This window comes from Chelonia mydas, chromosome 3 (genome assembly GCF_015237465.2).
Source record: "Chelonia mydas isolate rCheMyd1 chromosome 3, rCheMyd1.pri.v2, whole genome shotgun sequence".
Classification (NCBI taxonomy): domain Eukaryota; kingdom Metazoa; phylum Chordata; order Testudines; family Cheloniidae; genus Chelonia; species Chelonia mydas.
The window spans coordinates 88,034,332-88,051,268 of NC_057851.1; the positions used below are offsets into that span (position 1 = coordinate 88,034,332).

General features: G+C 41.0%; 1 protein-coding gene across 5 annotated transcripts in view; it reads right to left on the bottom strand.

The window, feature by feature from the left end:
- The window catches only part of CEP85L (centrosomal protein 85 like), a 315,053-nt gene that overhangs the window by 118,037 nt on the left and 180,079 nt on the right, over positions 1-16,937 (bottom strand). For all 5 annotated transcript variants that reach the window (XM_043542848.1, XM_043542845.1, XM_027819166.3 and 2 more), the window contains one exon: positions 5,819-5,940. In XM_043542848.1, the coding sequence (XP_043398783.1) occupies positions 5,819-5,940 (122 nt within the window). The remainder of the gene's footprint in view (positions 1-5,818; positions 5,941-16,937) is intronic.

A 16,937-nucleotide genomic window follows, 5' to 3' on the forward strand; every position in this document is an offset into this window, starting at 1 on the left:
AAAGAAAAGGAGTACTTGTGGCACCTTAAAGACTAACCAATTTATTTGAGCATAAGCTTTTGTGAGCTACAACTCACTTCATCGAATGCTACTCTGAAACCTGTCAACATATAACTGGAATAAAAAGTGAACCAATTTTTTTATTACAAATGGAACCAGGTGGGTTTTTTTTTTTTTTTTTTTAAATTCTACTCAAATATTTAGCTTTCCACTGACAGGAAACTACCAAAATGCACTTTTGTGCATACTGAGCACTATTCACTGAAGTACTTTTAAGACAACTTGAAACTGGTTTGATTTCAGCTATCCAGCTTTTACTATATTTCAAATGCTTAAGACACAGAAAAGGATGTTTGTCCAGTTTTCTGATCCAGAGTGCTTGTTTTTTGCTTCTTCTCAGGTGGAAGGAGGTGGCAGGGTTGTTTTTTTTCTTTTCTTTTTTTTTTAAACAGTAAAGTAACATTGAATTATCCAAAGCGATTTTAAATCTAAAACATCCATTGTCTGCACATCATTAGACCAAAGTGCACATGCTGTAGATTTGGGTGGGAGGTGCAAAGGTGATTTATATCTCTCCCAATTCTAGACAACCGTTGCAGGGTCAATCCCTAGCACTGTCAGAACAATGTAAGTGCAACATTTAAAAACAACTTACTCTGTTATGAATGTCCCCAGCACTGAAACAGAAGCCAGAGATTGGTGTAGGATCGATATGTCCCAGCCATGCTCCTTTTTATTTATGTCCTGTATTGGGCAGCAGGGAACAGGTGGGATGGATGAGAGCACCGGGGAAGAAAATCCAGCCCATTATGTGGAAGGCCAGCACTATAGCATTGCTCTGATTTCCAGATAGATGAGGAAAGAGGTGTTTTAGAAAAAGCATTTGTATTAAACTAGCTTTCTGGTGTTGTCAAGTTACCAGTTTGTTACCAACTGGATTTTACATTAGCTCAATGTCAACCACGGTTTAAAAGAGAGACCCCAACAACCTCACAGGCCTCCATAAAACACATAAAAAGTTGTCTCCCCCAAGCATCTACAATCAAAACTACAAGAAACAAAATGAGTTTTTCCTCCTTTTCCCTAAGCACAGAGTCTGCAATTTAAGAATCAACTTGAACTGTGGGCAATTTGGCCATAGAACACCAGTGCTAACAATGACTGGTTTTGTTTTTTAATACCCAGTGTAAACACATCCTTCCAAAAATGAGTTAAAAGTACGGTCCTGCAGGCAGAATAATATAGGGCTGAGTCAGGAGATGTAGGTTCTATTCCTAACTCTACCCTTGGTTCCCCATGTCCCTCTTTGCCTTAGTTTCCTCACTGGCAAAACCTGGATAATGCCTACCACTAGCAAAACCAGGATAATGCCTACCTGTGCAAGTGCTTTGAAATCTGTAGATGAAAGATATTATTAGAGATAAATATTATGAACCAAAGGCACCTCACAGGATTTCACATGGAGTGCAAAACACCAATTATGATCAATAGTGCCATATTTCTGCACTATGAAACAGGAACCTAACCTTGTTTGCTACATTAAAAGAGCCAGTGTTATATACTGTTTTTGGTTAGTTTTGTAACTGTCAAAACTTGTAAAAACTGTTAAAAGAAAGCCGGTTTTAATTCTCAACTTTAAACGTCACAAAAATATAAGTGTTAGATTATTTAAAAATATCTCAAATCATTGGCTTTAAAAATAATGATTTACAGATTGTTTTAAAGCAAGCACTTCGCCAAAATGAAGGATTGCTACTCAGGAGGAAATCCTTCCTGCATAGTGTTATTAAGCTGCATGATGGTAATTCACTACATGCTTAACACTAGTGCTGAGTATCTACTTAAAGCAAATGAATGTGAGGTCACTAAGGTTTTGTTGTGCACCTTTAATAGCTTCCATTATGCATTCTACCACATTTAGCTGAATAAGAAGTAATCAGCGTAACAGACTTTTCTGAGAGATGCACAAGGACCTGTATTTCCTGTCATCATTGCAAACAGAACATGGAGGAGGAGAACTAAATTAAACACTGCTACAGAGGGAAAAGGGCTGAGAATTACAGTAGTCAGACTTTTTGCCATTCAAAATGCCAGGTAAAAATGCTTTTTTTGCCAGGCAAAAATACTTGATGGCCATCCCAAGAAAAAAAGGAACAAAATCAGATAGTTAGAATTCAAAAAGTCATTTTAGTCGAATAGAAGTTCATGATCAGTTGTAATCATGAAATGTTTAACAGAAGGGGAATGAAGAAATGTAGAAACATGAAAACCATGTTAGCTGCCATCCTCTAAAATCCAAACACATAAGGTGAGATGCCAGCTAAAATGGCCACAGTGGAGTAAACCCCTAATCTGGCTGGGAAAAAATCCTCTGTCACTGGAACTGAGAGACAGCTATAGACTGTGCTCCATAGACACCCTCACAAGCGCTGAGGTAGAAGGTGCACTGGAAGGAGGAAGAGCATGTCAGGTGAGGGGCTGTAGCACATAGCACTGCAGAAATGGAGCTGAACATAGAGCGAACTGGAGAGACAGCCATAATTTAGACGGACCCTGCTCCCCTCCCCCAGGCTTATGTAAATTATGCCCAGGGCCTCTCCAGCCACTGGAATAGGCCCGAATCAGGAAGATGCCAGGGTGGCTTAAAGCCACCTTAGCCCACCCCTTCCCCTGGCTGAGAGTTCTGTGCTGTGCCTCTTGGAGGTGCGACACAGAAGCTGCTCCAGGAACGATACTACATGCTGTAATCTAAACTATCATATTCTATTAACGAGGATAGTGGCTCAAAGAAAATGGTACATACTATTTTCCTCTTTGTAGCAGTCAAAGACTAAAATGAGTCAGCCCACTTGAACAGATTACGTATGGGACATAATTCTATTGGGTTCAAAAAGTTGTGTCCAGCTGAGCTACACAAATGCATTAGAAGAAAAGAGTCATTGGCATTAAATAACAGAGCAGTAAAATATTCCATAACAAACATCCATCATTCCTGTAGTTGGCCAATCTCTATCTTATATAATTATCTATGTTCTGTACACCAATTGTTAATGCGAGGTTTCAAACACTTCACAATTAGGATAGCCTACACACCTTTACCAGCTCCTCAGAGGCAAGAGTCCATTATTAGAGATGGACAAAAACCAAAAACCCAGTATCCAAATGCTCTTTGACATTCAGATCCAAACTTCATGACTCAAGCTCACATCTGTTCCTTTAACATGAGCTTCATTAAACTTAGATTTTTCCCTAAAAGCACATTTTGTCTTTCAAAGCTTCATTCAGCCAAACATCAAAAACTTCAGAAACTGCTACAAACCTAGAAGGTAACATTCAACTGCAGATTGCTGCACACCAACGCAAAGAGGAACCAGACACTGTCAAAACAACAGATGCAAAATCTGCAGACATTTCTCCACGGCTACAATGATCAACAACCCCCACAACACACCTTTCAAGATTCACGGGCCCTACACATGCATATCACAACATGTGGTGTACCTCCTCCCATGCACTAAATGCCCCATTAGCAACTACATGAGTGAAACCAGACAATCACTATGCTCTTGAATAAACTGTCTCAGAAAAATTATAAAAGTTATAAAACGTCCATATCACCTATAGGTGAACACCTTGGGTTTTAGCCTACAAAAGCTTATGCCCAAATAAATTGGTTAGTCTCTAAGGTGCCACAAGTACTCCTCGTCGTTTTTGCTGATACAGACTAACACGGCTACCCCCTGAAACCTTTCACAAAGTGATCACTCTGCATCTGAGCTATCAGTCCTCATCCTCAAACGAAACCTGCACAACACTGTCAAATGAGGAGCCTGGTAGCTTAAACTCATAACTTTCCTAGATACTAAAAATCATGGTCTGAATAGACACACTGGATTTATGGCTTATTACAAATCTGTAACCCACCACCACCACCACCCTAGCTGCTTTTCCCCCTCTCCTTTTCTCTCTATGACTAGAGAGGTGTTAACAGGCCACTTCACTTTGAATGGTCCCTTCAAATGTGTTAACTATTTACACTAAACAATCTGTTCAAACCTTATATTTACCAGGTTTCAGAGTAACAGCCGTGCTAGTCTGTATCTGCAAAAAGAACAGGAGTACTTGTGGCACCTTAGAGACTAACCAATTTATTTGAGCATAAGCTTTCGTGAGCTACAGCTCACTTCATTGGATGCATGCAGTGAAAAATAGACTCTAAGGTGCCACATAGTAGGAAGATTTTATATACACAGAGAACATGAAACAATGGGTGTTATCAGACACACTATAACGAGAGTGATCAATTAAGGTGAGCTATTACCAGCAGGAGAGGAAAAAAACCTTTTGTAGTGATAATCAAGATGGGCCATTTCAAGCAGTTGACACATTCTTGTCAACTGCTTGAAATGGCCCATCCTGATTATCACTACAAAAGGTTTTTTTTCTCTCCTGCTGGTAATAGCTCACCTTAATTGATCACTCTCGTTATAGTGTGTCTGATAACACCCATTGTTTCATGTTCTCTGTGTATATAAAATCTTCCTACTATATTTTCCACTGCATGCAGTGGGCTGTAGCCCACGAAAGCTTATGCTCAAATAAATTGGTTAGTCTCTAAGGTGCCACAAGTACTCCTGTTCTTCTTGTATTTAGCAGTGACACTTTGAATTAGCCCATGTCTACACTACAAAATTATGTCAACCCAGCTGACGCTGACACACAACCAACGCAGTTATTCAATCGCTTGTGTGTATGCACACTTGGCTTCTTGTGTCGGCAGCGCATGTCCTCACCAGGAACACTTGTATCGACTGTAATGTCAGTGTCGGGCATTGTGGGACAGCTCCTGAAAGCCCACCAACAGTCAATGTAAACAATACGGTGTCAACACTGACACTGCATTGACCTAATTACATCAACTATGACTCTACGCTATTTGGAGAGGTGCTGTTACTAAATCAGTATAGAGAGGCACTTATGTCGGTGGGAGCCAAATTTAAGTGAAGACACTTTCACAGCTAGATCAACACAAGGTAGCTTACACCAATTTAACCGTGTAGTGTAGACCAGGCCTTAGTCTCTCACACCTGAAGAGCTCTGTGTAAGCTCAAAAGCTTGTCTCTCCCAACAACAGAAGTTTGTCCAATAAAATATATTACCTCACCCACCCTGTCTTGATCACGGTCCTCTTCTGATTGTTTCATACCACTGATTATAAGGAAGTGTTTATCTAGACATTTATTCTGGATTTATCATTCTCTGAATAACACATAGGAATGTTTGAATGCACTTTTACCATTTGCATAACTCTATGGTGCCAATTTCTCAAATCTTTAAGAGCTTGGTTTGATTATATCATTGAACAACTGTAGCATTCACCCCCCCTTTAACTTTTTATAGGGAAAAATCTCAAGAATGGGTTACAAATAACCAATTTTTGTCCTCCAAGTCATTTTCAAGGAATTGTTCAGCCTGAAAAAAGGAAAATTAAGGTTTTACAGACAGCTTCTTAAAGATCTGTTTTTTGTAATCTTAGGGGCAACAGTCCTAGACAATGATCTCATTTGCCTTTCTCTCAACCAATGTCAATGAAAAGACAGACAAATTACACTATGTCCCTGATCCTGCAAAGGCACGCACGCGCACACAACTGCACACACTGACTAGTCCCGTTTGTACATGAGTCTTTGCACGACTGAGTCCTAAAAACCTTCTTTGAACCAGGTCGTTCTGAAAGTCAACATCTATAGTACTTTCTATGTCAATAATCTGGTCTATTACTTAACACAGCAATTGAAGACAAGAAAGGATTACTCACCGATCAATCACAATTTCTTTCTGTCTTAGCAACCCTTCTTTGATTTTCATAAGGGATTCCCAATTACTGAAATCCTGATAGCCTGTACCTGTGTAACCTTGACGAGACGACCCAGTCAGAACCTGCATTTTAAAAAATGATATAGATTAGTTCAAAGAACAGTAATTGTAAGAATTTTTTCCGTGTTCTATGAGTTTCAACTGTAAAGTTCTTTCTGAAACATAAAACATTCTTGTATTTAATTTTGCAGTTTTACTTAAAGGAAAACTGAGCAAAGAATTAAGCATACAGTAAAGTTAACTTTTTTTAAAAAAGCAAAGAAACTTTGATCCAAAAGATCCCATTTTCAAACTCATCTTAGATTACTCTGAAAGTATTGTTAAGGCAATATCCTCTGAAACTAGAGCTGGAGGAAAAAAGGCCATTAAGAGATCAAATATTGTGGTTAAGGGAAATACTGTTGAAAATTTGATACACATTTTTATGCACTTGCTGCAGTTTTTTTGAGCAGAATCAAAAGATTTCCTGATGGTATTAGAGCAGTGGTTCTCAACCTTTCCAGACTACTGTAACCCCTTATCTTGCATATCCCAAGTTTCACTTCACTTAAACTGCTTGCTTACAAAATGAGACATAAAAATACAAAAAAGTGTCATAGCACACTATTAAGGAAAAATTGCTTCCTTTCTCATTTTTACCATATAATTATAAAATAAACTGATTGCAATATAAATATTGTATTTACATTTCAGTGTGATAATTGAGCCTGTTTTTCATTTGTGAGCCTTGTCTGAAGCCCGAGCCCCAGGCAGCGGGGCTGAAGCATATAACTTACCTTTGCAAGGCCCCCTGTGGCGTGGGGCCCTGGGCAATTGCCCTGCTTGCCATCTCTTAATGCCGGCCCTGCACTCGGGAGCCCCCTAAACCTATCCCATGATCCCCCTGGGGGTTGGAACCCACAGGTTGAGAAAAACTGATCTAGATGAGTTGAGTACCCCAGAAGACCTCTGTGTACCTCTGGTTGAGAACCACTGTATTAGAGCACTTGGCACTAGATTCACAAAGGTACTTAGGTGCCTGACTCCAACATTTTAGGCACCACTAACACTCACAAAATCATTGATCAGCTGCCACCTAACCCCGTAGGCACCCAACATTCCCTCTGGTGTACATGCACAAAAAGCTGCACAAGTCCTGATGCGCAGCTTAAGCCCTGGTGAGATCCTCAAACTAGGCATTTCCCCACCGATCTCCCCAGCAGAGCCAATCCCAGACATGCTCTGAGCATGCCTAACCTGCACAGAAGCCTGCTGGGGGTGAGCAGTTTGGGAATTTCTGTGGCTGTGGGGATGTGCACGTTGGCAATGTTGAGGGCAGGTAGGAGTATGTGTTGCGGTGTACCCAATAGCTCCAGTGGTTAGGGTATGCTCCTATGGGAGAGGTGGGAGACCAAGGTTTGAATTTGCATACTGCCTGATTTGAAGCACGGACTTGAACCGAGGTCTCCTGCATGCAGGTGAGTGCCCCAGGCTATTGAGTATTCTGGGGTATCTCTCTCTCTCCTGATGAAGCTGTATAATTTGTATAAATAGTTAAATATTCACTGAAGCAGAGACTTGAACCTTACTCTCCCATATCCCAGGAAATGCCCTAACTGCCAGACTATAGAGTCAGTCTCTCACTTTCTCTCTCTCTCTGGCCCAATGAATATTTATATAGAGGAACAACTCCAACAGGAGAGAGACCGTGTTCCAGAATGCCCAATAGGCTGGTGGTTAGGGCACTTGGCTGGAATGTGGGAGACCTGGGGTGAAATCCCTGCTCCAAATCAGACATAGCAGGGGTTTGAAAACAGTTCTTCCCCATACCAGGGGAGTGCCTAGCCACTGGGCTATTGGCTACAACAGGGAGAGAAAGTATCTTTCTCTCCCCACCTCTCAAAAAAGGGCTGAACTGGCTTAAGTACCTAACTCCAGGAGAGGGTTCATGGCTGGGAATCCAGAGTGGAGACGGGTGCCTCCTTCTGGCCTGTTAGTCAGGTACCAGATCAAAGGGAGTTAGGTGCCCAAGGGTGCTCGACCAATTTGTATAGTGGGGGTGCTGAGAGCAATTGAACCAAACTGTAAAAACTCTGTACACGACGGAAACCACTTCAAGCCAGGGGGTGCTTCCACATACCCCCAGCAGCCCTAGTTCCAGCAGCTATGTAGGTGCCTAAGTACCTTTGTGGATCTGGGCCCTAAGTCCTGCTCCTTTCCTCTGCATTTCGCTCTGCTATCTTCGGAGGCTCCCCATTCAACTTGCTGGCTTCTGTGGATCCCTTTCTTAGGTGTCTAACTCTCCTCATAAAACATATGGGAGCCTGGGTGCCTGCTTAGGAGCTATGACTCTCACTAGGCAGCCGGGCACCTTGGAGTTAAGTGTTTCAAGGCCTAAATCCCCTGTGTGAATCTAGCCCTTGGCATCTTGAGATCTTCAAATATCATTTTATCATCCTTCAGCCAACCACTAGATTTCACCTCCAATGAATTGCATGAAAAAAATTATGTAATCCCCATGAATATATGTACCTTTAAAATATATATAAATTGGGTTTAAATTCAGCACACAGAGGGCTGGATTGTCCTCCCATCAGTCCTAGTGCGTGGCTGAGAGGGGTGCTCATTAGGACCTGTGACAAAGATTAGCAAATTTTAGTATTTAATTTGATGATTTAACTAGTTGATTTGGTATTGATTTGAAAGTTGCATTGTTTTCTTTTTAGTTTGATTTATTATTAGTAATATTCATTTTGGTGATGTGTTTTCTTGATTTTATTTTCAAGTGGCTTAATAAAATTTTTAAAAAGGTACTGAGACACATTTATTTTGATAAGTTACAAAAGTCAAGAATCTTTGAGGCCCTGGGTGGATATTGGCCTTTCAATCTAAGTCAGACCAGCTCCCTCTCATTAGTCTTTGCTTCTCACAAGATCCTAAAATCACTGTCCCATCATCCCCTCCAACAATTTTTTTCCAGGTCTGGTGCAGGGGATGTTATGCCCAATGCAAAAACACTAACAGAATCTGTTTTGCATGGTCAAACAAAGCATGCCTTACAAAACTTAGTTGTACCAATGACAAGAGGCTGGATTGCATAATAAAAATCAGTAAAAGGTGGCCATATTTGGTGGCATATAGCATTTCCTTTGCTGGTTCTCCCATTACAGAGCTGCCTGCCTCCTACCCCAGCTACTGGACCCTTTTAGGCTACAATCAGACAGAGAGAGGAAACAATCTTGAATCTTACCAGATCAGATTCCCTATTTTAGCACCTTTCCCTGCCTCTCAGAGCCAGGGATTCTCTGCCTTCCTAAGAAAACTCATTAGTTTGATATCTTGATTCAGTGTCCCACGCACTGCATAGCTATGAAATTGTCAACGCTGAGATCACAACTCTTGCTGTGTGATACAGCAGCCTATTTCATTAATGACAGTGTGTCAACTGGTGGAATAAATCGTTGGAACAAAAAATACAGTTGCAGTCAGCAAGGTCTTTTGCTTGAGGGACAAGGTTTATAAAAAGAAAGCAAAAATAAGTTAATATAAGCAGAAAATAAGTGTTAACAGATTCTCCAAAGTTTGAGGTTCAATCCAGTCACATGACATGGGTGTGGAGCACAGGTGCCAGCTTCCTCTGGGCCCACGAGGTGCTCAACCCCCAGCTCCGCCCCCACCATACCCTCCCCCAAGTCCCCACCCACACCCCATGTCTTCCCGGCCAGTTCCACCCCCTCCCCTGAACATGCCCCATCCCCACTTTTCTTCCTTCCTCCCAGAGCCTCCTGCATGCCGCAAAACTGTTCACCATGGCGGGCAGGAAGCGCTGAGAGTGAGTGGGAGGAGTTGATCAGCGGGGCCACCAGCGGGCAGGAGGTGCTGGCGGGGGCGAGGGGTCTGGCTGCCAGTGGGTGCTTAGCACCTGCACATTTTTTTCCATGAATGCTCCAGCCCTGGAGCACCCACAGAGTCGACGCCTATGGTATGGAGTCTAGCCTTCCCAAAGGCATTCTCTCCCTCCTGTCTCCAAAACAGCCAGTCTACAGATGTTCCCTTGAGTGTCTGAGTAAAAGGAAGGGAAGTTGAATGGAGGCAACTTCCTGTCTGCATATTCTGTCACAGGATGGCAGGGTCTGGCATCATCAAAAGAGTTAAGGGCTTGTCTGCATGGGGAATTATTCTGAAATAGATATTCCAGATTAACTCCCTGTGTGGATTCTCTTATTTTGGAATAAAATAACCTGAAGTTTATCTGGAATAGCTATGCAATTTTCATTTGTACCCTACCTTAATCCGAATTAACTTCTTGGTGTAGATGAGCCCTGCTAGTTCGAATCTGGCCCCATAAGCAATAGGCATGACACAGAATTTGTGAAGATCTACTGTGAAGATCTACACTTTGAGATCTACTGATGAAAAATGCTACGTAAGAGCTAGGTATAATGATCATTATTTAAATTGTTGGGCATATCTTCCAAAGGAGACATAAAACAAAAAGACTCTGAGCAACTGCAGTCAAAGATCTTAAAACACTTTTTACAAGGGAATGGGTATGCTGACCAGATTCCAACGAGGGCAATTTTACATAAAGTTCCTCTTGTACTTTCAACTAGCAAAACTATTCTTCAGTTTCTCTCCTAAAATATTTTGCATAATGAAATGACTATATATAAATTAAGACTGTAAATGAATATAAATGTCATATCATTGCTTGAACAAGGCAAGTTCTGGCTCTTATACTGACCAATGAGAATGAACATGTTGGCCAAATTTAGACAGCCTTATGCACAACTCAATGGCATTTCAGTTTGTCTGTCTGCCCGTAATGAGGTAACTTTTGAATGCCACATCCAATCAAGTCCGAAATTTCAGGGAATGTTCTAGGCACCAATGACCAGCACCCTATTGATCCCAGGAGAAATCAAAAACCTGAAAAGGGTGAAATGGGGGCACATGAATTTTCTGCCAGGTCTTTAGCACACCAAGCCTCAAGCACATCTCCAATTGTCTATAGATCAAAGAAGTGGTTGATGGCACCCATTACACTTTATAGCATAACAATACTCCCGTCTCATATTTTTATTCCTTTCCCAGAGAGAAAAAAGATATCTGGTGGAGGGGGGAGAGGGAATGGAGGCATACATGGAGAACTCCTGGTGGGTGAGGGATGTTGGGGGACCCCGGCATGGGGATGAAGGAGTTAAGGTTTAATGAAGGATTACATAGAGTCTCTGCCATGGGGGGCAGGGAAGATGGAAAATTCTACTATGGGAGGAAACAGGCACACAGAGCCCTCTGGCATAGAGGGGAATGGAAGGTATGGGGAAAAGCAAGGATGGAGGGGCACACAGAGATGCTACTATGGGGGAGGGATGAGGGACCCTGGTATGGGAGAGTTGCAGGGAGTCCCTGAAAAGAGATGTTGGCACAGTGAGCTTGTGGGAGAGGAATGGAGAAATGCAAGGAGCACCTGGTGTGTGCAATGAGCTAAGATTACACAAGCTACAAAGCGTGCAACTCCCTACTCTTTAGAAAAGCACCTAAAAGGGGGGGGGGGGGGGGGGGGAGGCAGAGATTAAAGTAAGTAATTTAAATCCTGCCCCTTTTATTTGAAAATTATATGGAAGCTTCCATATATTTTTCTAGCTGAATATTTCAAAACAAGTCCACTACATAAATCCACTGCAAAAATAGCTTTACAAAATAATGTAGTAATGTGCAAGCAAAAAGCAACACAAAATCTACTTCACAGAGTAAAACGACCATGTGCAGCGTCTGTCAGTGACCTGTCAATGCCACTTGAAAACAAGACAGAATACACACTGGAAAGTTAAATATATAATGATTAATGATTTGCCAAATAATTGCTATATAATGGGGGATGTGTCAATATATGTACATACAGTACCAAAGGTCTATTTACAGGACTTTCACAAACAAACTTTCTGCTATTGGAACATATCCATTCTCATAGATGTACACAATGTTTAGAGAGCATCATAATTTTCTATGAAACCTATCAAACCTAGGTGTTTTTACTGGTCATTCCAAACTGACAAATTATTTTTCCATTTCTTGTATCCTTTTTGTTCTGTGCTATAAATACTTTAATAGGGCCCAGAATAACAAAGGTTCACTTCACTCATTTAGAGCACATGGTGTTGAATACTCTCAACAGCTTTCTAAATAGTTTGAATTGTGCCATGATAGAAACACAGGTGGTCCAATTACATTTGAGAACTTTTTGTCCTTTCAAGCCCTCAAACCATGTAATGAGAATACAGTTTGTTTTTAACAGCATATCCAGTAAAGCCAACAACACGTTCCCACTTCAAACACCGTCACCCTCCACTGCAACGAGAAAAGATGCCCGTCTGAAACACCCAGCATTCATTTCCAACTGCCCCTAGAAAACATGACTATTTTTGCTAGCTGGCACCTCTTCCAAGCATATCTAACTCAGATTGAAAACATCTGTTCAGTTAAAACAGTATCCTTTGCACACGGACATCCAAAGCCCCACTAGCTTGTTTTTGAACAAGGGCTTGGCCTTGACTTTCAGGACCTGGCAATCCTTCAAGTCACAGCTGAGACACAGCTAGTTGCTGGAAAAAAAAAAATCTTTGCTGTACTGGCTTATATGCAAAATATTTATTGCTCGGACACAAATTACTGACCGATACCATCATGTTTTCTAACAGTGGGAAAAGAATTTCTCTCTAGACTCCCAAGATATTAACATTCAGATAATTTAACCAAGCAGTATTTGGGGTCCAGTTTTCAATGACAATATTAAAATCTCCTCCTCAACCATGCTCATGCTTTTTGCCTCAGAAAGCACTGAGTAGCTCAGCACATATAATTAGATGGGGCCAAAATGCTGAGGGCCTATGCTGAAAAAAAAGTTAATGATTTTTCATATAATCTTCCCTGAAAGTTGTATTTTAATAAGTAAGTTCTACTTTACAACAGTAAAGTTTCCAGCTGCCCACTACTGTTTCGCACAACCAGCAAGAAGCCAAAATTATATTGTTTAAGTGAATGACACTTCTGACCAGTTGCTTGCAGTCCAAACAGCTGTTTCAAAACCCTACACTTTTTATGGACTGTACATAGCCCCTCTGTAACAATGTAATTTACAGACATCATCATGTAAGGGCATGATACCCCCCTCTGCAGAGGGGCCAAGGTGATGGAACCGGTGCAGCTCTGCTGCACAAGAGTAGCAGGATTTTTCTTTTTCTTTTTTTTTTTTTTTTTTTTTTTTTTGGAGGGGGAGGGAGGTAAGGAGGGGGTGGTGTAGGAGTTAGGAGGAGGAGCAAACCATAAACCTGTGTGGCATGCACCTCAACTCCACAACAGTTCCCATATCAACCTAAAAGGGTTAGAGTGGGCGGGGGGGAGGGAAGTAAGGCTGGAAGCTCTATTCCTGCAGAGAGACACTTCTGTTCTCTCCTCCTCTGGGCAGGGTAAGGTTAGGGCTTTGGTAGTGGATTTGATTTAGCTCCGCTCCGTGGCTGCTCCATAGTCTGAAGCAAAAAGCGTGCGGGGATTTCTTTAACACCATTCCGCCTGTCACCTGCCCATACCTCTTCTCAGCCATGGGAGGGAGAGCACAGTGGTTTGAGCATTGGCCTGCCAAACCCAGGGTTGTGAGTTCAATCCTTGAGGGGGCCATTTAGGGATCTGGGGCAAAAAATTGGGGATAGTTCCTCCTTTGAGCAGGGAGTTGGACTAGATGACCTCCTGAGGTCCCTTCCAACCCTGATATTCTATGATCGATCCATTTACTCAGGCTAAGCATATAGGAGTGGAATTGCTCTTTAACACAACACCACTGTAATGTAGAGAACTACTATACCTATTTTGCTGATGGGTAAAATGAAGCACAGAGAAGTTCAGAGACTTACACCCAAAGTCACACAGAAGTCAGTGACCGAACGAGGAGCAGAATGCAATAATCCTGACTTGCAGTGTTTGAATTCTAACCAACTACTATTTCACTGAACCTAGCGCCTTTGCTATACAAGGATAAATGTGCCGCCACTTAGCAACATATTTGTTAAATTCTTAACAGGAAAGACTAGGGGTATGTCTACACTGCAATCTGAGGTGTGACTGTAGCTCAAGCAGACATACCTACATGGCTTTACCTGCACTAGCACTGCTAAAATTAGCAGCGTAGATGTGGAGCTAGCAATGCAAGTATGTACTCAGAATCCCGTGTGTGTGTGTACTGCCCGACTTGAAGTCTGTGCCACCACTCTTCACTGCTATTTCAAACAGCACCATATCAGTGCACACTAGGGAACTTTTAGTTTATACTAGCAGGACCTATATGGGCCAGTTAACATGCAACATGCAAATCACATCCCTCTAGTGTATGTTCCATGTATACAAACCCTAAGGGGTGATAAAATCTGTTAATGCCTCTGCAAATCCAGCACACTCTGGGTCACAGTTTGTCCTAAATTATAACCATGCAACCCTACTGAAGTCAATAGTATCTAGTGGAGCTCTGCAGAGACTGCTGTTAAGTCCAGTCTTCTTTAACATCTTTATTAAGTGAAGAAGAAAAGTGAGTCATCCAAAAGATCAGAAAACAGCAACAGGAAATAATGAAATTCAGCTTGGAAAAATGCGCCCTAATACAACTTGGGAAATGCGTATACTTGATGTGAGGATGTAACCTGGAAAGCAGCTATGAGAGAGATCGTGGGTTAAAAATGGACAATAAAAATTAGACACATTTGCAATATAATGTGGCTGCAAAAAAAGGTTAATGCAGTTTTGGGCTCCATACACAAAATCATCACATTATGGAGGAGAGAAGAAGAGGATAACCTCTTTATATATAGCTCTGGTGTGAACCCATGTGGAATACTATGTTCAGTTCTGGGCACCACATAACAGAAAGATATTGAGGTACTGAAGGGAGTTTGGAGAAAGGCAACCAAAAAGATCTGGGACCCGAAAGGACTGATTTATGAGGAAGGATTAAGAGACCACATGCATAGTTTGGAGAGACGTAACAGTCTGTAACTATTTCCATGGAAAGAAGGAAATTATTTAATTGGTGCATGCACCATGCACAACTAAGTAGTGTGATGAAATTACAGAAGCGAAAATGTAGGCTAACACCAGGAAAAACCTAATGACAGTGAGATATAATAGGTAGTGCAAAAGTCTCCCAAAGAAAGTGCTGGAAACCAAATCACTTAATTTTTTTTTTTTTTAAACTACGTTGGACAAAAAACTCTAGAGAAAATAGAGAATAAGCTTGTCCTAGCAGAGAGATGGTGAGGATGACTTAATAGGTCTTTTTCTTCCTAATGTCTATGATTGGGATTGTACAGGTGTAGCTGTGGGCAGAATTCACCCCACTGTGTCTACCGAAGTGTCTACTTAAGGAGCACATATACTGTAAAACATGCCCACTAATAATTACAAAAGGGTCCATATGAATGTGCACACAAGGGATTTCTGCAGAACAAAAGGCTAGAATGACAGCTGCATTAATTGGTACCCCACTTCACAGAAGTCAAAATTAGCACTGGCAATTTGGAGTCTAAAGTTGGCAAAAAACAATACAAGTTTAATTTCCCAGTTTTAAGTGTTACATTGTTTTGAGCACTAATCTCGTATGACTGTACATAACAGATTCTAAAGTGATATAGTTTAGAAAGTAGTACATAAAATACTGTTTAAAGTATTTTTCCTCCCTCTTGTCCTGTCTTTGTAGTTGTTGTTTAGATTTAATAGTGATAAATAGTTGTTTTGCTTTGATAGGTTGGTCAAATTTGCCTCTATTATATGGACCTATATTCTTGAATTCCATTGTATAATTGTTTAACATTATTCAATAAAAATATATATTAAAAAGAAAAATGCTACTTAGGTCAGCTTGTGACCAACAATGCTACTATTGCTGTTTTTGTGAGCAACTCAATAACTAATAGAATAAGGCTTTGAATAGAAAAAAAATATGAAAAGGTAACAATGTACACAACACTATATTGCATTGTAAAAGCAACATTTCTTCCAAAACATTCAGTGAAATTTTTTTAGTACTAATGTTTTACCTAGACATGAACTGGAATGGTATATTAAGCATAAGACATGATTCACACTGATTTATTTCAGAATATAAAAGTGAAAGAAAAGAACCAGGAGAGAGAAAATATAAAAATATATTGTACGAAGTAACAGGACGGAAACATACAAACTATTTTGTTTTCATTAAGATGAAATTAACTTTCACTTGCTTAGCCATACTTTATTTTCAGAACAACAACAGTGGAAGAAGAGGAGACATAAAATAATTAGAGGCTTAACAGACATGTTCACCAGTAGGACTTTGAACTTTTTAAATTTTTAGATACATGAGCCAAATGAGGGGGAATACAGAGGGAAATATCAACTTATCAATCAAGTCATCTGTAAGGGCTTAGGATCTCTGAAGGTTAGTTGTATTGCACTAAATGCACCAATTAAAGAGTACAAGAAAGAGCTCAAAATGGGCATTTGCTTTAAGTGAGTGTAATGGGTTGTTGTCACCATGTACAACGATGGAGTGGACTGTAGCTCACGAAAGCTTATGCTCAAATAAATTTGTTAATCTCTAAGGTGCCACAAGTCCTCCTTTTCTTTTTGCATGTACACCTTGTACACGGTAGGTTGCTACTAGCAGTCCTGGCTTCTGTACCAGATATGGACTGTCTACAGAGCTTCCTTCCCAGAGAGAGAGAGACCGACCAGATGTAAACCCTATAAGACTCTTTAATGCACTGCCAGGAATAGCTACTGTGAGCTTTAAGGAGGTATGTGACACACAGCATCACCTAATGGTTGATCTGTACAATACAGTTTAGCACTCCATTACAGTTGCAATGTATGCAATCTTAGCCCTGGTCTACACTAGGACTTTAGGTCGAATTTAGCAGCGTTAAATCGATGTAAACCTGCACCTGTCCACAAGATGAAGCTCTTTATTTCGACTTAAAGGGCTCTTACTCCACCCCGACAAGTGGATTAGCGCTTAAATCGGCCTTGCCAGGTCGAATTTGGGGTACTGTGGACAC